Here is a 22,788-nt window from a genome sequence, read left to right as displayed (position 1 = left end):
CGGATCATCTGCCTCCATCTTGCCCTATCCATTGCCTCCTCTACTTTCACACCAACCATCTCCATGTCCACCGTAACTACATCCATAAATCTTCTCTGAGGTCCACCTCTTCTCCTTCTATGTGTATCAAAGAGTACATTTTTTTTAACTCTACAGCAATTATATCAGATTTCATAAATATTGTGAATGGTGTAGAACGATACATTTTTTTAAATTGTGTGAATGCAAAAATGTAGTCTTTTAAATGATGTGAGATGAGTTCTTTATATGAGCAGGAACATGTTCATGTAACGATATAAGGAAAAGCTTAGATTTCAGGTTCACTTTGAACCTGCTGTTCTGCAGCTGTACGGCAGGTGGCAGTAGTGCGCTCTAGTGCTGTGATTGACTCCACAGAAGAAGGAGAGAAGTGGAGCTTAGCTCTGCTAAACAGTTGTAGAATAAAAACATTTTTAAACTCTAAATTTTACTTTTAATAGTTAACAAATCACGCATTTATTCCAGATTGACCTTCGGGACGGGTTAAACCTTCGTGCTGCAGGATGGAGTCGCCGGTGAGATTTTGCAACTCTGAGTTCGGCTGAGTTTTAGACTTTGAGAGATTGGGTTTGTGTTGCTTCAGCTTCTGTGTTTGTTTTTGTCTCCGAGTATCGATTTTAGCTGCAAATGCGAGTGATTATATTGTCGTTATATTCTATTTGCTGTGCTTTTTTCAGAAACAAGACTGAAGTTTGATTTTTAATCGCCAACTTCTTATTCGAATTTTTCGTTCCACCTTAAACACTTCCGAACATTCGCTTAAGAAGGTTATAACTGCAAGTTAAAGTGTAAACCGTGGATGTTTGTTTGTTTACTAAATTTGTTTCGATGAATCTTGGCTTTAAACGCTCTTAAAGTGCAGCTGATGATAGTATAATAATAATATAATAGTATTATAATAATAAAATAACTTGTAATAACAACATTAAAGATGTAATGAAGAGCAGTCGCGTGGCAGAAAGTGAAAATGAAACTCTTCATACTTGTGTAATGGTATAAACACACCAAACATTGAGAAATACTTTGTTTCCTGCCTTCTTGTTCTGTTATCTACTTAAATAAGGCCACTGTGGTTATAATGTGAACTAATGTGAGCAGAATTCCTGCTTCAGCCCTAGATCTGACTTGCAGTTAAAAACCCTTAAAGGGGAACGCCACTGATGTTTAAAATTACTGCTAAATTCCAGGGTCGAGAAACTAAGTCATTCAGAGTGGTTTGGTGTGAAATGATCTGTTCTAGAGAAACTTACAAAATCAGAATTATTCACTGTGGTGATGACAGAAACCAGACGTCCACCTCTAAAGGCTCCCTCACGTCAAGTAATTACATGAAATGGTTATGAATTCCCTGCCTTAGACATCCTAAGACATGGTTTTATGATCACTGTAAAGAAAACTGAGTCTACAATGAATCACATTTTGTTTACATCTCAACCACAATGCAGGAATCTCTTTTAATCCAGAACCAAATTCTCTACGAAATCTCAAGAAAATGAAAGAAAGCCTTTTTAATTCTGTTCTTTTTAATTAGTTTTTATATGAGGACTTTATTTGTGTGTGTGTGTTTTTGTGTTCATATAGACAGTGGGTGAGTTGCTGAACACTCTGCGTGAGATGGGCTTTAGTCAAGAGCAGATTCAGGATGCTATACAGGCTGGCTGTTTCACCGTTACAGAGGCAACAGAATGGTAAAGTAAAAGTTTATTATTATTAATATTATTGTATTTCATTAACACACTTGTTTAATCACATTTAGCTTTCAGTGTTATTTTTGCTGCTGGTAATGTTGCTTAGTTGATATCCCCATCGTCAGTGTACTGTAATAAACAGATAATCCAGATGGAGGGCGCCGTTTCCTCATTTACGGGAACTGTGACAGACTTCATTGGAATTTGTATTTCCTGATCAGAGAGGCTGTTTTGCAGTTAATTCTGATGTAAAACATGTTAATGGAAGATTAAGATTAAACAGAATTAGGGTTAAGGATTGTGATAGTGATGGTGATGATGGTAATGTTGAGAATGGTCTTGACTCTTTGCTTTCTCTCTCTTTCTGTTCAGGCTGCTGCAGGGCAGGGGTCCCCGCCACAGATTAACGAAGCAGGCTGAGTCACCCACAAATGCCTTCTCAGCGTTTAACCCACCAAAAAACACCATTGAGAGACCCTCACAGTCACAGCAAATAGGTCAAAATGATAATAATATCAATAAATGAAAACAATCACAACACCACTAATACTAATAATCTTTTCACATTGATTAAATTCACTTTGATTAGGTTTGGTACAATTGAGATTACTATTAAAATATACTGAATACAGAACTGTTTTCACACAATAATGGAATATAGACAATGGAAATAGTGCCTTTTTCTTCTATAAACATGTTAATGAACCATCAGGGCATCGGGTGGTGTGCTGTGGCTTTCTGGATAATGGAACATTTTTTCTCTCTGTTTTTACTTTGTTGTTGAAGGTCCTAATCTGGTCTTGAATCACCCTTCTCTGAGTCCTGCAGCAGAAACAGAACTGCAGCCATTACAGTCAAGAATGAAGCAAGACCAGAGCAGCTTCCAGCTACAGCAGAGACACAAAGAAGCTCAGGAGGCTCAGCATGAGAAGAGGCAGAAAAAACAGGTAAACAAAAAATACTTTAATTAGAATTACACACACAGATTGTCACTTAATTAAGGGTAGTTAAAGATTATGGCAACATCCTTAATTTGTGAATTTGTATGTGTTAAGCTCTGCTGGATCTGCATTACTTTTCCCTGGTTAGGTTCTGTGATATAATATGGAGGTTTGGTCAGTTGTCTTGGGATAAAATATCTTTGTAATTCCTCCCAAATTTCCTCAGATGGCTGTTATAATCCAGATGGTCACATCAGTGTTACACCACAGGATACACTCAATAACAGTAATAACACACTGTATGACTACATTTGTAAGCAGGTTTTACTGTCGAACTGTAAAAACAACACATGCTGCTTATTCATACCAGATTAAAATTACTACACAGTTATTACTGGCAAACTGTAAACATTACAGACACTGCAGATCTATACTGGATTTAAACCCATCTAAAAGTAATCCAGGACATTGCTTAAAGGTGTTGAACAATAACTGACTCATAGAAAGCAGCTGTAAGTGTTTATTTGATCAATTTTGTCTGAAGTCAAAGTCTTTTTGGTGTCCCTCAGGAGCGTGAGTTGATCCTGAAGCGGATCGCAGAGGACCGGCGCTTGCAGCAGGAGAAGGCTCAGGCTTCTCCGACCAGTAGCCATGGGAACACAGAAGTGGGGCATCGCCAGAGCAGCGTAGATGATCAGTGCATCCTTATGGTGAGGTATTGAATAACACAGCATCTTAGCGCTTATTCTACTTGTGCTTTTTTGAGTTCAGGGATAAAATCACCATCAAGAGTCTCTTTCTCTTTTGCATGTTGTTTGTAATCTTTTATGTGCGGTTGTATGAGCTGTAAATCAGAGATCTGCTTTTTAAATGGAAACTTTCAGATTCTGATGATGAACAGAAGTGATTTTGTTTTGTGATAGTCGGTGTCTTCAGTGAATCAATGTATGACTGCAGACTTTTTTTTTAAATTTATTTTGATGCTTGAAGCAAACACAGAAATTTACTCACTTTGACTTACCAACATTACATACCTTATATTGCCAAAGGTATTCACTTACCCATCCAAATCATTGAATTCAGGTGTTCCAATCACTTCCATTGCCACAGGTGTAAATTCAGTAAATTCCAGAATGGTGCTGTGACAGGATGGCAGTCCAGTCATCAAATTTCCTTGCTACTAAATATTACACAGTCAACTGTCAGTGGTATTATAACAAACTGGAAGTGAATGGGAATGACAGCACCTCGGCCACGAAGTGGTAGGCTACGTAAAATGACAGAGCGGGGTCAGTGGATGCTGAGGTGCATAGTGCAAAGAGGTAGGCAACTTTCTGCAGAGTCAATCGCTACAGACCTCCAAACATCATGTGGCCTTCAAATTAGCTCAAGAACAGTGTAGAAAGCTTCATGGAATGAGTTTCCAAGGCTGAGCAGCTGCATCTAAGCAATACATCACCAAGCGCAACACAAAGCGTCAGATGCAGTGGTGTAAAGCGGCCGTCACTGGACGTGTTCTCTGGAGTGATGAATTGACCCATGCTTCTGTGTCTGGCAAGCCGATGAATGAGTCTGGGTTTGGCGCTTGACAGAGAACAGTACTTGTCTGACTGCATTATTCCAAATGTAAAGTTGGTGGAGGGGGGATTATGTTGTGGGGTTGTTTTTCAGGAGCTGGTCTTGGCTCCTTAGTTCCAGTGAAAGGAAACATTTTGGACAATTTCATGCACTCAGCTTTGTGGGAACAGTTTGGGGATGGCCCATTCCTGTTTTAGCATGACTGCGCACCAGTGCACAAAGCAAGGTATATTTGGAAAAATAGTGTATATAGCCATATTCATGTTCTGGCATAATTTTAACCTCTTTTACTTCTGCTACCCTGTGATTTTATGTGTTTTTCAAATTTTTTTAGCAAATTACTTACTATTTCTACCAACTCAGCAGTCATCTGATAAATATAATTCCAGCCAGATACAAATCTCTGTAATTTTGGTGGTTTTTCTAAGCAACAATTTTTTTTTTACACTCTGCATTTTGTTTTTTTTGTATTTAGTGCTCTAGCATCCATATCCATGGTTAAAATTTTCTGAATCGTGAAACAGTGAATGCTTTGGAAATATTTCAACCATTAGCTTGATCTGAGAGGTAAAACTTTCTCTTCATCCTTGGTACACTGGGAGAGCATTAGCAGAAGGAGAAGTCAATTAGAGAAGCAAGGTCTCACAGGCTGATTAAAAGAATTAATTAAGGTATAGCAGTTCACAGTTAAGTTCATAGTTAAGTTCACATACAGCAACACAGTAGCATCTAAGCATTCTGTATGCACAATATCATCAGTTTTTTTTTACTCAGGAGTACTTCAGGACTTCAGGACAGCCTGTCTGGTTAATGTAGCCAAAGAAAATAATTGCTTGATTGACATACAAACAACCAATCATGGACTTTTGTTATAGTGTAATGTGTAGGGCATGAGAACAACACTACAACAAAAATACACCCACAGGAAACAAACTGATACGCCTTGGAAACCTTGGACACATGAGAATAGATATTCCAGTATTCAATTGATGCCGCACTCATCGACACCGGTGCTCATAGAGCCATGGTTTGTACAACCCCAGTTCCAGTGAAGTTGGGATGTTGTGTAAAACATAAATAAAAACAGAATACGATGATTTGCAAATCCTTTTCAAACTATATTCAATTGAATACACTACAAAGACAAGATATTTAATGTTCAAATAGATAAATTTTATTGTTTTTTGCAAATATTCACTCATTTTGAATTTGATGCCAGCAACACATTCCAAAGAAGTTGAGACAGGGGCATGTTTACCACTGTGTTACATCACCTCTACTTTTAACAACACTCAATAAGCATTTGGAAACTGAGGATACTAATTGTTGAAGCTTTGTAGGCGGAATTCTTTCCCATTCTTGCTTGATGTACAACTTCAGTTGCTCAACAGCCCGGGGTCTCTGTTGTCATATTTTGCGCTTCATAATGCGCCACATTTTCAATGGGAGACAGGTCTGGACTGCAGGCAGGCCAGTCTAGTAAACCCGTACTCTTTTACTACGAAGCCACGCTGTTGTAACACATGCAGAATGTGGCTTGGCATTGTCTTGCTGAAATAAGTAGGGATGTCCCTGAAAAAGACGTTGCTTGGATGTCAGTATATGTTGCTCCAAAACCTGTATGTACCTTTCAGCATTAATGATGCCTTGGGCACTAACACACCCCCATACCATCAGAGATGCTGGCTTTTGAACTTTTTGCACTGATAACAATCCGGACAGTCCTTTTCCTCTTTGGCCTGGAGGACACGACGTCCATGATTTACATAAACAATTTGAAATGTGGACTCATCGGACCACAGGACACTTTTCTACTTTGCGTCAGTCCATCTCAGATGAGCTCGGGCCCAGAGAAGCTGGCGGCATTTCTGGGTGGTGTTGATATATGGCTTTTGCTTTGCATGGCAGAGTTTTAACTTGCACTTGTAGATGGAGTGACGAACTGTCACAATTGACAGTGGTTTTCTGAAGTGTTCCTTAGCCCATGTGGTAATATCCATTACAGAATGATGTCGGTTTTTAATGCAGTGCCGCCTGAGGGATCGAAGGTCATGGGCATTCAGTGTTGGTTTTCTGCCTTGCCGCTTACTTGCAGAGATTTCTCCAGATTCTCTGAATCTTTTGATGATATTATGGACTGTGGTTGATGAAATCCCTAAATTCCTTGCAATTGCACGCTGAGAAACGTTCTTAAACTGTTGGACTATTTGCTCATGCTGTTGTTCACAAAGTGGTGAACCTCGCCCCATCCTTGCTTGTGAACGACTGAGCCTTTCAGGGATGCTCCCTTTATACCAAATCATGACACTCACCTGTTTCCAATTAACCTGTTCACCTGTGGAATGTTCCAAACAGGAGCCTTTTGAGCATTCCTCAACTTTCCCAGTCTTTTGTTGCCCCTGTCCCAACTTCTTTGGAACGTGTTTCAGGCATCAAATTCAAAATGAGTGAATATTTGCAAAAAACAATAAAGTTTATCTGTTTGAACATTAAATATCTTGTCTTTGTAGTGTATTCAATTGAATACAGGTTCATTGTATTCTGTGTTTATTTATGTTTTACACAACGTCCCAACTTCATTGGAATTGGGGTTGTACACTGTTCCTTAGTAAAGCATCCTTATAGATACATAATGATAATATAGCCATGGTGTGTTGTGTGGTTCATGGCTGTAGTGACAACAGCAGCAAAAAATAAAGCAGTATAAGCTTTCATAGCATCCTGGCTGTCTGATGTCATGAGGGAAGGCTGAAGAGCTGAGCCAGCGAAAGTAAAAATCTTTGGTTACTGAGAATAAACAGGACAATCTTTCAGCCATCTCCCTATACCAAAGTCTGCTCTCATCAGTCTGTCACTGGTAGACAGTTAAGTGAAGGATGAATTCTGTAGAATTCTGAAAATGTTCAAGTGATATTTGATGGTAGATCTGTTGATCTACCTATTTGTTTCTAGATCTCTTATGGTTCTTGCTAGACAATGAATGCAGTCAATGCCACGTTAGCAGGGCTTGCACTTATTAACCCCATCAAACATACATACACAGATAAATTATTACTCATTCTTGCGATAATGTTCCACAAATAATATTTAAACACCTGGTCACTTCATGTGACTAGTATCTGGATTGTATCTTGGTAAGATTTTAGTCACATGCATTTACACTTGGTAGTAAAACATGTCTCTAGTTAGTCAGACGGAAATCCGATTGCTGCATGGGATAGAATACACATCTGCTGTTAAGCAGCAATCAGTTACCAGTTGTTTATGCGTTCACCCTCTTTGTCTGCAGTCCAGCTGCGTGCGTTCCCCATGATTGTCTTCCTCATAGACACAGATCGTGCACATTGACATACTTCATGGGGAGGAGTTTGTTGTTAAATGTCTCTTAGACAGACGGATGCATTCGTAGTGCTGTAATGTAGCTAAAACATGTCATAGACCACTCCCTCATGTGGTTTGAGCAATCTGATTTTTATCTGCTTTAAATGCATCTTGGGTGCATTTACACTTGAATGTTTATGTGGCTTGGCCTTATCCAGGTATGATCTTGATACTCAAGACTCATGAAGTGACCAGGTGTAAAAGGGGTCTAAATCTCGTTTAAAAACTTTGAAGGAAACGTTTGAAAAATATTTGAAGATTCATCATACTAAGTAAAAAATATGTTGCTTGCATATCATATGAATTTCAGTTGACTGTTCTTAAGTTAGAGCTGAATTAAACTGAATGTAAAAACGTAAATGCATACTCCTGTCTGTTTAATGCTAATATAACTGAAAATCTTGTAGGAAATTATAATTAGCATCATTCAAGTTATAATACTTAAATAAAGTGAAGATTATGCATGAAACACTGTATGCAGTGAAATTGAAATGTGATGGGGGCATATTCATGATGATCTGATGGGATAATAATGATCATGAAATAAGTGGAATATCCCAGGCTTTATTTTATGTTGTTACAGGTGTTTTATTGTTTTTACCCTGAGGACCATCACTGCTCTTGTGCATCTTTGTTTATTCATAACAATATAAAATATTTTCTCATTGTTTGCATGCTATTTATTTAAAAAAATTCTGATGTTTCAGTTTGTAATTGTTCATGATGGCAAAAAGGGTTAAAATGTTTACTACTGTTAAATCCTATTTTTACTTAAATTTGTCACAGTTTAGCTTTTCTGATTGTTGGTTTTCTCTGTAGATTCGTCTCCCCTCTGGTGAATCAATGCGTGAATGCTTTCCAGCTGATGCTCCGCTCCGCAGTGTTGTTGAACACGTTGCCACTCGTCACCCATCTCTTCCTGCGTTTTCTCTGCTGCAAGGTTTTCCCCGAAAGCGTTTCTCGGAGGGGGAGCTGGCATCCTCGCTGCGGTCTCTGGGTTTAACTCCTAATGCAGCACTGTGTATTCAAACAGTGCCCCCTGTCAGCGTGCCACAGGATTCTGAGAACCTTCCTGATCCACGGCAGGACGAACCTCCGCGCCTGCAGGAGGAAGCAGAGTTACAGCAGCCTGTATTACCGCGCCCATTTCCACCCCAACTTTGGGAAGAAGCAGTAGGGCATGCTGGGTTCGGACCTTCAGGACCTTCTCACTACTGGGGTAAAAACCACTAAACACTGCAATTGTCGCTGTACATATGGCTGTAAACATGTGTAAGCTCAGTCTGTGGTAAGGAAGATTTATGTTTTGATTGAATCCAATACTGATGCACTGAAATTTAAGCCACAAAACCTTTTTGGCTAATAACAGTCAAAGCTGGCACTCTCTGTTTTCAGTCGAAAGAGAAAAAAGGCCAAAAAAATTGTGTATGTTCTGTAGAACAAAAAATGTTCTATACACACTTTTGCTTACATACATTTAACATTAACTGATAAAATGAATACACTTAATGAAAATTACACAAAGCTGTGAAAGTGGTCACTGTAAACACATGTGTTGGTTAGATCCTCATGGTGTGGGATCAGGGCTGTTTTTTGTCTGAATGACAAACACTAAAGTGACTCGTGTGCCAATAGCCTCCCCTGCTGGAGAAACTTCAGCCTGTTAGACAGAAGTTCTAAAGCTATGGCCTGTTGCTTTTCTTATTAAATAACAAGCTCCTTTTTTGTCATTACAGTGGAATTGCTCTGGAACTCAACTTTGGATGCCTTTGGGAAACCATAAAATGTTATATTTTTAGACGTTTAAATATTTAATTTTATTTAGCAAGTCGTTTAAGATGATAGCCCTCGATTAGCCAGTTATTACTTATGAAGCATCCTGAGCATTATTACATTAATTTAAAAGCATGAATAAAACACCCAATATTATATAAAGAGCTGTTACTTTAAGTTTCTGTTTCTGTATGAGTGTGTCCTCTATTTTGGTTTCAGTCAAGAATTTTTATTTTAATGCATCACTAGAATCCATGTTAATACTGCAAATGTTTTAAGATTTATCATGTGATAACCTGGTATTAACTATTATATGGTTGTTATCTTTTACTTTTTCTCATTATGTGTGTGATGTCATACTCACTGTTCAAAAAGGTTTTGATGGGATTTTATAGAATTTTCTCTAAAAGGTTCTCTTATTTGTCAGGGCGTGGTCAGCGGCTGGTTCCTGGTGAGGCTGATGATGAACACTCAGATGGCGAGGAGCAGCCTGAAGAACCAGCAGTGCCTTTTCTTAACGGTACTAAATTAGAATTACAAATTGAGTCATAGTTTAGACGAGATCAGCCATATATGTGGTTCTGGGTTAATTTCCTCTTTTACAGCAGCTGCTCTGTGATTTTATTTTCATCTGCATCAGCCATGTTAGTGTTATTGTTTGCTGACTGAATTACCTTCTGTTTTCATGAAACTCAGTTGTCTGGTCATTTTAGTCTTGTCCTGGGCACACTTCTCCACGTAAATATCATACCTATATTAAATCCATATTAAAATTGCAAAATGATGAATGCTTTAGAACCATTTTCTTGGCCTGCGTGGTGAAACTTTGTCTCCATCCTCTCTGCACTGGGTTAGCATAATCAGGAGGAGACAGAAAATTAACTCATTCATAACACTGATGTCCAAGTGACTAAACAGGAGATAATATAATACAGAGACTGGTATAAAGCATGTCTTTATATTCAGTATGATTGATTATTATTATTATCTGTGATCGTGTGAACAAATGTGGTGCGAAAATGTGTTCAAAGAAAATTCCAATCGCAAAAAAAACTCATCATAGTAACTTAATTACAATCCAGCTGTGACAAATGAGTGGTTGAGTAGAGACATATAAAATTTTATTGCACATATTCTCCTGTTAGTCCAGTCTAAAAAAGGACTCATTAAGATTGTCACCCTTATTAGTCCCACAATGGGGAAATTTCACTTCTGCATTTAACCCATGCAGTGAAACACGACATACACACTAGTGAATGCACACAAACTAGGGGCTGTAAGCACACATGCCCGGAGTGGTGGCCAGCTCTATCTGCAGTGCCTGGGAAGCAGTTAAGGGTTAGGTGACTTGCTCATGGGCACATCAGTCACGTACTGTCAGCTTGGGATCGAACCAGTGATCCAGTCACAGGGCTGGTTCCTTAACCTCCAGCCCATGACTGTCCCCATGTTTTGTCATGCAAGACATTATTCACTGTTTCTGAGCCAACCTGGCGCCGGTGTGGTGAAGTAAAAATGAACCCAACTTTTCATCCAGATATGTTCTTTTAGACTCTCTAGACTCTTTAAAGTTCTTTTATGACTGTGAGACTTTAATCAGATTTGGCTTCAGTAAAGTAGGACCTCGTGATAGTTCTGATCCAGTGTTTTATTAAGATTGTTAGTCAGATCTCTGTTTCAGAAATCACAAGTTCACAGTTCAAACATGAGCGGAGCAGAATTAAAGCCTGTTCATACCAAGTGCGCTTTGCCAATTTTCACACTGAATCTGAAACTGACAGACTGTGACACTGTGTAAGTTTTAAAATCAGAGCCTGTTGTCATGGTTACAGTCAATCACATGTGCATCATGATGGTAGCAGAGCAGTTTGTCCTGGTTGTATCAGAGCACAAAAACTTCACGTGTGCATGTGCCTGTGTTTGTGCATGCATGCATGTGTAGGTGTTCCTGGGCTGCCGTTTGGAGCTGGAGTCGTTCTGGAGCCGCAGCATCTCTGGCCTGAACAGGGAAACAGACTGAGGTACAAATCCAGAACCAGAGCCCCTCCCTCAGGGGGAGACAGCATTATTTGGTGTACGAAGCATAACAGAGAGCCATCAGGGAGATTAGAGGCTCTGCGTGAGTGAATGGAAGTAAATGGAGGAAATACTTGAGTACCCTGAACAAACTGCTGTTTTGTTAGTCATAATATAACAAATTGACTGTCCTGTTGTTGATCTTCAACGTTTCCTACAACATCTCCTTTATTTTAACAAGCTATGAGCTATGATGTCTAATATAGAAAAAATAATGGTTTAGTGAAACGAGTAACAGAAAATAATACTGCGACTATTAAGGATCATTTATGGCACTGTGCCGGCATCTCGGAAAGCTAGTTTCCTTACATCAGCGATTGGAGTCAGTATAACCAACGAAAGGTTAAACACTAAAGAAAAATATGTGATTGATTGACTGGTAAATATCTGCATATTATTATTTTAAATAGTAAAATAAGTGAAAATGGTGGATTTATGTAGTTTCTCAGCATGCATAAACGCCTTAATCACTGTCTAAACAACTAATGAATCTTTGTTATTTAACTTGGGACTAGGCCTAGTCAGCTTAACTGATAGCAGTTCCCATTTTTTTTACACCAGTAAAATAAGTTGAAGGAGGGCAAAGTAAAACACGTCTATAACTGGCAACCCAGCAAACCCCCAATATATGTTCTTTTTCTGCTAATTTAATTTAAGCAATAAACGGTATGTTCATGTTGCACAACAGATATTATCTGACAGTAACCCAAAAACAACTGCGATAAATGCTATTAAGATTAGGTTGATTGAGTGAGCTGGGCATCTACAGAGATCTGACCTCCCACCGACCTCATATACACTACATATAAATGTTTCACATCTTTTATAAACATCCCAGACAGAATATTATCATGAGTCATGTCTTTCCTAATACACAGATAATTCATGTTCTCTGTTCCAAAAGAGCCATTAATGAGATGTCTTAGAGCTGAAGAAGTGTACATTTTGTTCTTCAGTCATCATTTACAAAACAATGTTGCACATTTGTGCTCTTATATTTGTTGTTGCTATGTTGCTGTAAGTCAGATAATAAACACACAAAGAGTTCTAATGAATATGAAAAAGTGAAACAATATGTATTGTTTTATGGAGTCAGGATATTGTTTAATATTCTTATTGCATTCATCATATTCATAGCAGATTTTGTCTCAAAGCTGAATAGCAGACCTATAGTTTTCTACACTAACTATTTGTTATAAATAATTGAAACAAGTAAAAGCATATTGGCTGTTTCAAAACTGAAGTATTGAATTGTCCCAGTAAAGTAAATGCCGGGTTGGTGTGACCCATCAACACTACATTGTTTGATGAATACAACAGAAGATTTTAGCATCTTCTTGTCTTAACAGCTTCAGTCCTGTCAGTTCAGGATTACAGAGGTCTCTCTGAGTGTTCCTGTCTGCTTTAGTCCACTCTTCCGAGCAGAACACAACATTGACTTTTCCACATTCCAGGATGAGATCTGTAGGGTGTCTCTATGCTACAAATTCAACAGACATGGTTAAGAACACTGGAACAGTCTGACTGACCAGCAAAATCACCTTAACCTCAATCGCAGATGTGTGAGACTAATTGTCATCCATGTTAATAACAGTAATAATAATAAAAATGGACTTTATAGAGCACTTTTTGTATTCATAGCAGTTCAAAGTGCTTCATGTTCAAATATTAAAGTTGATACATAAAAGCATCAACATGTGAGGACAGAAAAATAGAATAAAAGAATAAAAAACAGATCAAGAAGATGAAAAGATCAAATGAAAAACTAAATAAAGTTAATTACACAAACTAAATAACAGCTAAATTAAATATTAAAAGGACAAGTCTGCTAAAATGTGAACTAGAGTGTTGAACAGTAGTCACTGATTTTCATAGAGGGATTTCTCATTTGTTACTTTGATAGACCTCACTGTTTGTCATTGATTAATCTGAATACTTCTTTCTAGTGACAGGTTCATTTCTTTCCTTTTCCTGTAGCCACTATTGTATATTAACAATTAATGCTTTATCCTTTACTCTTATTGTGTTAATGATTTGCTATCTAGTGTTGACCAAGGAGGATGAGTTCCTCTTTTAAGTCTTGATAATCCTCAGTTGTTCTTCCTCTTTCTTCCTCTTTTTTCATGATTATATTCATTTGTGGCTTGAACTCAGATTTCCTTAAAGCGACCTTGTGACCACACGCTTTATAAATAAATTTGAATTGAACTCAATTATATCAGTAGTGAACGGTAACAAGTTCCACAGTTTATAAGCCGATAAACAGAAATGTTCCCTCCATTATTTCTTTTATTTACGGGGGGGAATCTCTGGAGGCTCTACTTTACACTATATTAACATGCCATGATGAATTGACCAATAGAAGTGATCCAAAACTACTTAGAATACTAGAATATTGTAATAATAATATATAATAATATAATAGAGTATTGCAGGAAACATCATGTATCCCTCCTGCTTTATAGTGTGTTACAGAAACATTTTTGTTATTACTATAAATTATTTATTGCTGTCATTAGGCTCATCATTTAAGCCCAATATGATTTCATATGAATATGACCTGATCTTCTGTCCAATATGGTCATCATGTATATTTGCACAGACAAACATTTTGAAACAAAACTCTTGACTGTGGTTGATTGACATAAGTGTGAATGAAACAATGACTAATTTTTCTGTATTGTGACAGATCTGTGAATGAATCTGTATCAGGGAGGGTCTATGAGCTCACTATGTTTATTTTGTACATGACAAGTGGGTTGTAGCCCCACCACATGGGGGGGAGAGGGGGAGATGAAACACAGTGTTACTGGTTAGAGGTGTGGACTCGAGTCACATGATTTGGCCAGTGAATCAGACTGAGGTCACAAATTTGATGGCTTCAGACATGAAATTAAAAAAATTTACAACTCATTCTTGGACTGATACCACTTGCTTGTTACTTGCGACTCAGTGACTCGTTTTCACTGCTGTTATTGGTTGATATTACTTAGCCCTACCCACTGGTGCACAGTCGAGTCATAAAAAAATCAGAAAACGTTCTAGATGTAAGGCTAGATGGAAGATTACAGGAAAACAATAATATAGCCATGATAGGATATGATGTAATGAATTGTGCTTAATATGACACGAGCACAAACTAATGAGATTAAAAAAAAGGTCAGAAGTGCTTTGATCTTTCATGACGTTTAGATATGGGGAGTTGATATGGTGAGAGGATGCTGGATGTGATACTGGAAGGTTAATAAAAGAATGACCAAGATCTGTTCCTGTAACAGATCTATCCTGAAACAGCTCTCTCTCACACTGCATGTTGTGAGGAAGTTGGCTGTGTTGTGCTTTCTGGGGGCTAATATTGACTGAGTAGCTGTAGCATGCATCACAGACTATGTCTACATTATCCTCATTATCTTAAGTGAAGTGCTTCAGTAAAACACATTTTAAAGCACACTAGTATTTAAAGAAGTCATTGTTGATACAGATACTGATCTAAAATGTTTCAGTTTTGGAAAATAAGTGATGCTATGACATCTCTAGTTTATATGGATCGTCATAATTGTTAAAAAAAACCCCAAAAAAAACAGAATCCTGTAAAATTGAGACTGTTGATTGAAGTCTTTGTGTCATCTTTGTGCACTGTAGGTGGGACAACAAACAACAGTCTGCTGTATAAATTTACTGACTGTCTTTCTGTTTCTATTTATTTGTGTACACATATAGAGAGCCTGGTCCTGCTGGCCCTGCTGATCCGGGTGCAGAGCGAATGTTGCCAGGTGATGCAGCAGTTCAGCGGCTACAGAGAGCAGCTCAGCATGAAGAACCGTCACCACCAAAAAAACCCTTCAGACCCCCCAGTGTCCCCTCTCTGTGTTCTCTCGCCACTAGAGCCAGTGTCTCACTCATCACAGGTCAGAGGGAATTATGATCATAATATTATTACATTCACATATTGTACTATTAAAGGGTTTAATTTTTACAAATGGATGGGAACAAATACTGTTTATTAGAATTATATTATTTAAAAAAATACATACAAATTAAAAATGTAATTTTAACTTGTGTTAAAACTGATGTTTAACTCTTGCTTGTGAGGTCATTATCTATTTTATAAGCTAGTTTTCACTGACATCTTTATCAGTATCCTTATGAGTTTATTTCAACTGGTTCACATCTGAAAAATTTACCCAAGCAAGTGTTTCTGTACAGGTTTACCTAAGGAGTTAGATGTGATTAGTCACATCTGTTAGCAGCCTTTGACTTTAAAGGAGTATCAGCAAATAGTCACTCATTGCTCACTGACATAAAACTCTGCTTATTTCTCAGTATCACTCTCTATATCTCTTTTTTTTCTTTGTCTCTTTGTCTCTCTTTCTTGTTCTCTCTCACTCTTTTTTTTCTCTCTGTCATTCTGTCTGTCTCTCCCTCTTGCCCTCTCGCTTTGTCTCTCTCCCTCTCTCTTGCTCAGCTCCCTGTATGCAGTACAGTAGCAGTCTGGCTGGTTTGACCCCAGGGTCGGCAGAGCTCCTGTTGGGTCACATGACCTCTGGACGCCTCCTGAGGCCACGGACACTTGAGCTGTTTTTTGGCTGCCCACTACGGAGCTTCATCCTGAACAGCTACCCGTACACCACCAACGAGTTACTACGGCAACTCAGAGCCTTCACTGCACTGAAGCACCTCAGCCTGGTCAACTCTCCACTCATTACCGGTGCGTGCATGCATTTTTTTTTTTTTAATTAAAATTCTAAGTTGTTCTGTCAGTGAGTCTGGGTTTGATTTGATTATGGAATGTGTAGCATATGTTACTGTTCTGTCTGATAGATGCTGGACTCTCTGTTTTGTCCGGACTGTTGAAACTGCAGCACTTGAACCTTTCGTGCTGCAGTAAACTGACCGACTCCTGTCTGCAGCACATCACCAGTGAGTTTGTTCATTCATTCACTCTACACATGTAATTGTGGCTGTGCAGTAAAAATACTTGGTACTCTTGCGAATTACCATAAAAGATATCAAGCAATATAAAACTTTTAAATTATCTTTTAAATTCTGTTTTATGCTCAGAGTTGCAGTGTCTGACTTTTCTGGCCCTGGATAAGACCAAAGTAAGTGATGCCGGATTACTGACCTATCTAAAGTCTGCTCCCTCTGTGCTCGTCCATCTCAGTCTGAATGAAACCGGTATTACCGAGACCACACTGACTGCACTGCCCCAGTGTGTACCGCAACTGCGTCTGCTCAGCATCGCCCGCACAAAGGTACCACACACAAAACCGCCCACACACAGTCACCTACACACAGTCAACTTCACACACATCCATGAGCACACAACTGAGCCCACAGTGGCACACACAAACAGCACTAACAACCACACACCCACAAAACCCCATACATCTGTATACACAAAAACTGATCACACAGTTTTGGTTTTTGTATGTCGTGTATGTGGATGATGATGATGACACAAATATTTATGCAATAATTTGAGCAAGGTTGTATTTAGTGTTATTTTTACATTTATTTATTTAACACTGATAAACAGCTGTGGACATGAATTTGAATAACCTCTTACACCGTGAGACTTCTGACAACATGAGAAATGTGTGGGTTTTCAATACAGTGTTATTTTCTGTTGTTTTTTTTTCTTAATTATATTTTAAATCTTAATTTGACTTTTTAAATTCAATCTTTCCAAATTAAGAATTTGAGTCCTTAAAAAGAAAAAACAAATGTTTGAGACTAAATGTTTTTAAAGTACCCCTAAAGTCCCCCTTTAAACCACCAAAAATAAATCTGTGTTGAATTGCTGTAGGGTAAATACTCAGCATAAAGTTCTGCATTGAGACCTGTTGGTCCGACTGGGCCTGACTGGGTTGTTGCAGATGGACAGCATGTTCTCTGAATAAAGACCTCACTCCAAAAAACCTTGCTGTCCTGAATCTTCATTGGCGCAGAAAAAGATTTACAACATTACTGGAAAATCTGTGTTTTCAGTGGAAAAGTGAACTCTGTGCTATAGTAACGCAGATTTGTTAGGATTTTTAGTCAAAATCATAATACGCCCTCCAAGAGGAGTTAACCATCAAAAACACATTGTAAATAAGGGAGTTAGTATATCAAATTAAATCATGTAACTTTTGTTTGTTTTTGTCCCCTCAGGTGAGTGACGTATCCGCATTGGCTGAACTGCATTGTTTACAGACTCTTCATCTGGATGGTACAAGTGTAAATGAAGACTCCCTTCAGGCTCTTAAAGCCCATCTCAGCTTGTCCACACTCAGCCTTGCCTGTGTTCCTGTCGCTAATGGCAACCATGTGCTGGAGATCATTTCTGGTGAGTTTCTATGTTGTATGATGTCTCAGTTTGTCCTGCAATATACACACAAAGTTCTGCTGAAGATATTTACTGCTTGAGGATGAGCATGATTAATTAAATATACAAATATCTGATCTCATCTTAATATTCGTTTACCAGTATCAGTCATTTGAATGTGGGGATTGAAAATATGATGCAGTGTATAAATAAGTGGTTGTGTGTGTGTGTGTGTGTGTGTGTGTGTGTGTGTGTGTGTGTATATAGCTGCATAAAATGTGGTGAAAATGTCCAATCAGAGACCTTCATGGAAATGTTTCAAACTATAAGATGATGCATCTATAAAATATAAAGTTTTAACATGTAAAAGTTCTTACACTAGCTAGATGCAGTATTTGTTAGTTCATTGCAGTGTATAATATTTCAAACTGGGATATACAAATGCTTTTTATCTAATAATTAGGATATCTGAGTGTCAAAAATGTTTAAAATGTTCATCGCTCTGTCTGAGGTGGTTGGCTCATGTCCCGCATGCAGATAGCTACCAGTACAGAGTGTAGAGTTTCTCATGTTTTTACACTTGAACTGAAGGGCTAGCTTTATGAATCTCACTCAGGATTTTTAGCATTGGTCACATGCACTTGTTATTTTCTGCATCTCTCTCTACTATAGGTTTGAGACTGTACCATCTGACGCTGCCCGGCCGTCACTCGCTGACTGATGCTGGGCTCCTTTACCTCTCCAGACAGATTCTACTCTCAGAGGTGGACCTGACCGACTACACACAGATCACTGACCACGGCATTACACAGCTCTCCACCATGAACAGGTACAAATCACCTAACGCATGAAGACCATGCATTAATCACAACAAACAGGTTTGCTGTGGTTTTAGTCAAGTTAACTATGAGTGTATTCAGGCTAACGGTGAGTCTGCTCAGATTTACTGTGAGTTTACTCAGGTTTCCTGTGAGTCTGCTCAGGTTTATTGTGAGTTTATTCACATTTCTTGTGAATTTATTCAGGTTTACAATTATAGTTTACAGTTACTTTCTGTAAAAACTTGGATCTTTTATGGTCAGAAAGTCTTAAATATCTTTTGCTTAAACCGATAAATTAATGAAGGTAAATTACTTATGAGTTGTTATTTCTTTAACAGGCTCAAGAAGCTGTCGCTCAGTAACACTCAGGTAAGTGATGCGGGACTGGTTGCCTTGGTAACTCTGAAGGAGCTGGTGGAGCTGTGTCTGGACCGAACAGCAGTAAGCAGCCGGGGTGTTGCTGCTCTCATCACACACTTGCCTTATCTACAGGTACTTAAACGTTTTCTTAACTGAATATTAGCTGCATAAACTGAAATGTGAAAAGTGTGATATTTTCAGTCCCTGTGAGTTTGACTTTTGTGTAATTATAGGTGATCGGTTTGGCCTGTACGCGTGTGGGCGATACAGTGGTCAGACGTGGTTTAGTTCACTGCTCTCAGCTCCTCAAACTCAACCTCAGCAGGACACGAATCACTGACCGTGGTACGTCCACACAAACACGTCTGGCTGTCTTAAATTTCAGGAACACCCAAATCCCAAACCTGACACCCTTATTCAAAGTAGTCAAATAACAAATGCATTTATTGGCTTGGCTACATGCTGCCCACCGCTGATTTAATTTTATCTGCACTCTCATTGCTGTGTGTGATTGCCACCATCTGGTTATATTAAATGGCACTAGCAGACTTACAATTATGGTTCATCCCAATTTGTAAATATTATTATTTCTAAGGGTGGTTTTCAGAACAAACTTTTTGTTAAAAGCTCTTAGAGTTAGAATTTAACCTGATTTCTTTCTATTTTACAGGGTTAAAGTTCCTTTACTCAATGAGGTTGAACCAGGTGAATCTGGATGGTACAGGTGTGACTGTGGACGGTGTGGCCAATCTGATCTCTGCCTGTCCTCAACTGACCAGTGTCCGAGCTAGCAACACCCGCAGCATCCCCCCCGATCAGCAGTCTGATGATGAGGATCATCTGCTGCCCTAAGGGGGAAAAAAATGGTCGCTTTATATGGAGGACATAAAATGATAAACATTATCTTTTCTTTTTTATATACTATTTTACAGTGAGCACAGTTTGTATCATAAACTGGATTTTAACTGCAGTGCTGGAACTTTTATATCTCAGTGAATACTTTTGCCGTTCCTCAAATAGCCTCAAAACGGCCTTGTAGATCCAGACAATAGATTGTTTAAAGGAAAAATATAGCAGCAACAAATTTGGACAGTTACAAGCAGCTTTGCTTTAATTTTGCTCATGAAATGTTTACCTGCAATTTTGGTAAACTCTCCAAAATTAAGAAGCATTTAATATTGACATTTAGTAATAACTCTAATGGAATAAATGTTTTAAAAATAATAAAAATAAATAAATATATATATATTACTTTTTAAGATCTTAGATAGTACAGACTAGGCAGTTGCTAATATCGCAATGTTTGGAATGCTAGTTTGGAATGCTATGCAACGCTACATAGATTTTTGTACAATTCTAAGTCATCCATCCATCCATCCATTTTCTAAGCCGCTTCTCCAGTCAGGGTCGCGGGGGGGTGCTGTAATGTAAGCAATAATATATTTAAGTCACTATTAAAAGTATATTGAAAGTATAAAACTGTAAATTGCTACAGTCCATTTGAAAAATCTCATTGTAAAAATTACTTAGCGTTTGACAATACTGTCTATTCTGTAAATGATTTTGCTATTAAAATACTTATGTATGCAAACAAACATTATTACATTTTTACATTTTTTTATTTTAGTTTTCACTAATTAAGAAAGTCCAGTCACTAGCTCTGACCTTTGGAGTAGAAGCCTAAGGCCTAGCCTTTGTGATGGTAGTGGCTAGCACAAACTTCTCTTTCTTATTTATGGTCATGGTCATGTTTTTGGCCCAGCTGTTAAGGAGACTCTAGCTTTCCTTTTGTCCTTAACAGAGTCATGCAAACTAAAGAATGTGAAGCCATTTTGCTTTTGCTGTTTGTTGTCTGGCAGCACAGAGTGGTACAAGACAGATGGCCTGGGAAAGATGCCTGGCAGCAAATCAGCTTTCTTATGCTGTAGGCAGTCTGGCTACCACCAGAATATTTTCTCCCAGCCCTGCAAGGGAAACATGTTCACGTCTGCTCAGACATTTTCTTTGCACTTTATTGCTTGAATCACTGTGGCTGAACCAGGTTATTGGTGGTATTGAACTTGTGACATTGAACTGTGGACATTTAAGTGTGGACACTTACCCCAGCTTACTCTCACATCTAGAGAAGTGAAGCACACATAATGAGTATGACCAACAAGAGATGCCCTCTCACAGTGTACTTTGAGCTCCAGTAACTGGAGATTGTGCCTGGATATGGTCAAGTTGATTTTTGCAGCTACTCAGATGCATGGGTGGACCTGGACACTTTGTCGGACATGACCAAGTCCAGGACACTCCATTAGATTGGGCTGCTGGGACTTTTGAACTTCTGGATCAGTCTGCTCTTACGTGAGTTACTTTAAAACCAGCACTTTTTTGCTCACTGTTTCCACAGCTGACTCTGTCTGTGAGTTATGCGCTTTCATTACCCCTCTGTGTCTCCAGCGGAGCCTGGACAAAACTATGTCCTGCTAAGGCCTAACCTGGCCTTACCCAAAGTTCTTTACCCAGGGTTCTTTAATCGTTCCATCTGCCTAAACATGGATGTCATTCCTACAGCTAGGCTTTGCAAAACAGATCGGTTTGTATGCTACTTTGAGGCAAGATGTCAGAAGGTACAAAACACTAGTTACATATGTACCCATGGTTGTTTCAGGGTTCCAGGTCATTCAGAGTTCCAGGTTCCAGAAGAAGCTGACCATTTGGCATAGTTTCTTGGTCTGCAGCTAGAGAATCATCCACTCTGTTAGAACAGTCCTGACTTTTGTTCACTACTAATGTATCCACAATTCTACACGTAACTAGCATTAACTTATCTGTATAAATATGAATTATGACCTTTTGTACCTGTATCGGCTATAGTAGTCCAAGTTAAGAGAACCTAGCAAGCAAGCTAACTAATCAAGAAGTTTAGCCAAAGCTACTGTTTTTTTTATTTACTGAAGTACCACCTGAAAATAAAAGGAAGTATCTGTTCCTTTAACTCAGGAAAGTAAGGTTTGGGGTTTAACTTAATGAAATGTCACTGTTGTAAAACATTTTGTAAGGTTAGTGATTTCCATGTTTGTAAATATGGAGATTTATTGGCTTTAAATTGAATTGAATATAATACAACAGGTGGGAAGAAATGGCGGCTGTAATGTTTAGGATTTCTTGTGTGTTAAAAAAAAGGTAACACTTTAAAATACTGTTTTGTAGTTAATAATTAACTAATCAGGAATATAGCAGGAACAAATAAGTAGTTCTTCATTAATGCATAAGTAACTACTCTTAACCTCCAAGGACTACTAGTTAACTACTCAGTAGGTAATAGTGAGCTAATGGTTAGTGTAGTTCACTATTTACTAAACAATAACTACTGAATCTCATAGCAAATTACTTGGTAACTATGGTTCCTTAGAATAACTACTCAAATTATAGATCAATTCAACATTAATTGCTCATAGTGGAGTCTTACAAGGTTCCTGGTGAACTGAGGTAGTGTATTCCAACACTTCTAACAGTAGTGAAATACACTACACAGTGTGCAGTCTCTACAATGTAATGGATTATATCCTCAATTTCTATTCACACAAACAGGCATCCTTAGAGAAGTCTTGGGGCATCACACCACACTGTACTGATTGATGTCCCTCATGTGTTTGTTTTGATCACAAACCTGAAAAGGCTAATGCATATCTTCATATTTGACAGTGTGAGCCAATTTGTACATCAGCCTACAAATGGGACAGCTGCTAAAATACTACAGTATTCAGATGACCAGTCTGTTTACCTCTCATCTTTCTCATCTCTTAAAAACCCCATTCTTTATTGCAGGAGCA

General features: G+C 38.3%; 1 protein-coding gene across 1 annotated transcript; it reads left to right on the top strand.

Moving 5' to 3' along the window:
* Positions 1-388: 388 nt before the first annotated feature.
* On the top strand, positions 389-21,355 carry si:ch73-173p19.1. Its single transcript, XM_017696192.2, has 17 exons — positions 389-554; positions 1,621-1,727; positions 2,100-2,224; positions 2,514-2,674; positions 3,238-3,378; positions 8,447-8,846; positions 9,828-9,920; positions 11,343-11,421; positions 15,197-15,384; positions 15,942-16,184; positions 16,298-16,396; positions 16,538-16,731; positions 17,633-17,807; positions 18,459-18,615; positions 18,946-19,099; positions 19,201-19,312; positions 19,638-21,355. Exons 1-17 carry the CDS (start codon positions 543-545, stop codon positions 19,817-19,819), a joined length of 2,622 nt encoding a protein of 873 aa, XP_017551681.1. The 5' UTR covers positions 389-542; the 3' UTR covers positions 19,820-21,355.
* Positions 21,356-22,788: the final 1,433 nt, after the last annotated feature.

The sequence above is a fragment of the Pygocentrus nattereri genome, chromosome 24 (genome assembly GCF_015220715.1).
Source record: "Pygocentrus nattereri isolate fPygNat1 chromosome 24, fPygNat1.pri, whole genome shotgun sequence".
In the NCBI taxonomy this organism is placed as follows: domain Eukaryota; kingdom Metazoa; phylum Chordata; class Actinopteri; order Characiformes; family Serrasalmidae; genus Pygocentrus; species Pygocentrus nattereri.
Note: the sequence above shows the minus strand (reverse complement) of the source record. Positions and strands in the feature narration are given on the sequence as shown.

Bases quoted from the DNA above. Each gene is read 5' to 3' on its own strand.
- si:ch73-173p19.1 (XM_017696192.2), top strand. The intron at 8,847-9,827 runs GTAAAAACCACT...CTTATTTGTCAG, and splicing joins AGGACCTTCTCACTACTGGG to GGCGTGGTCAGCGGCTGGTT. The intron at 16,732-17,632 runs GTACCACACACA...TTGTCCCCTCAG, and splicing joins TCAGCATCGCCCGCACAAAG to GTGAGTGACGTATCCGCATT.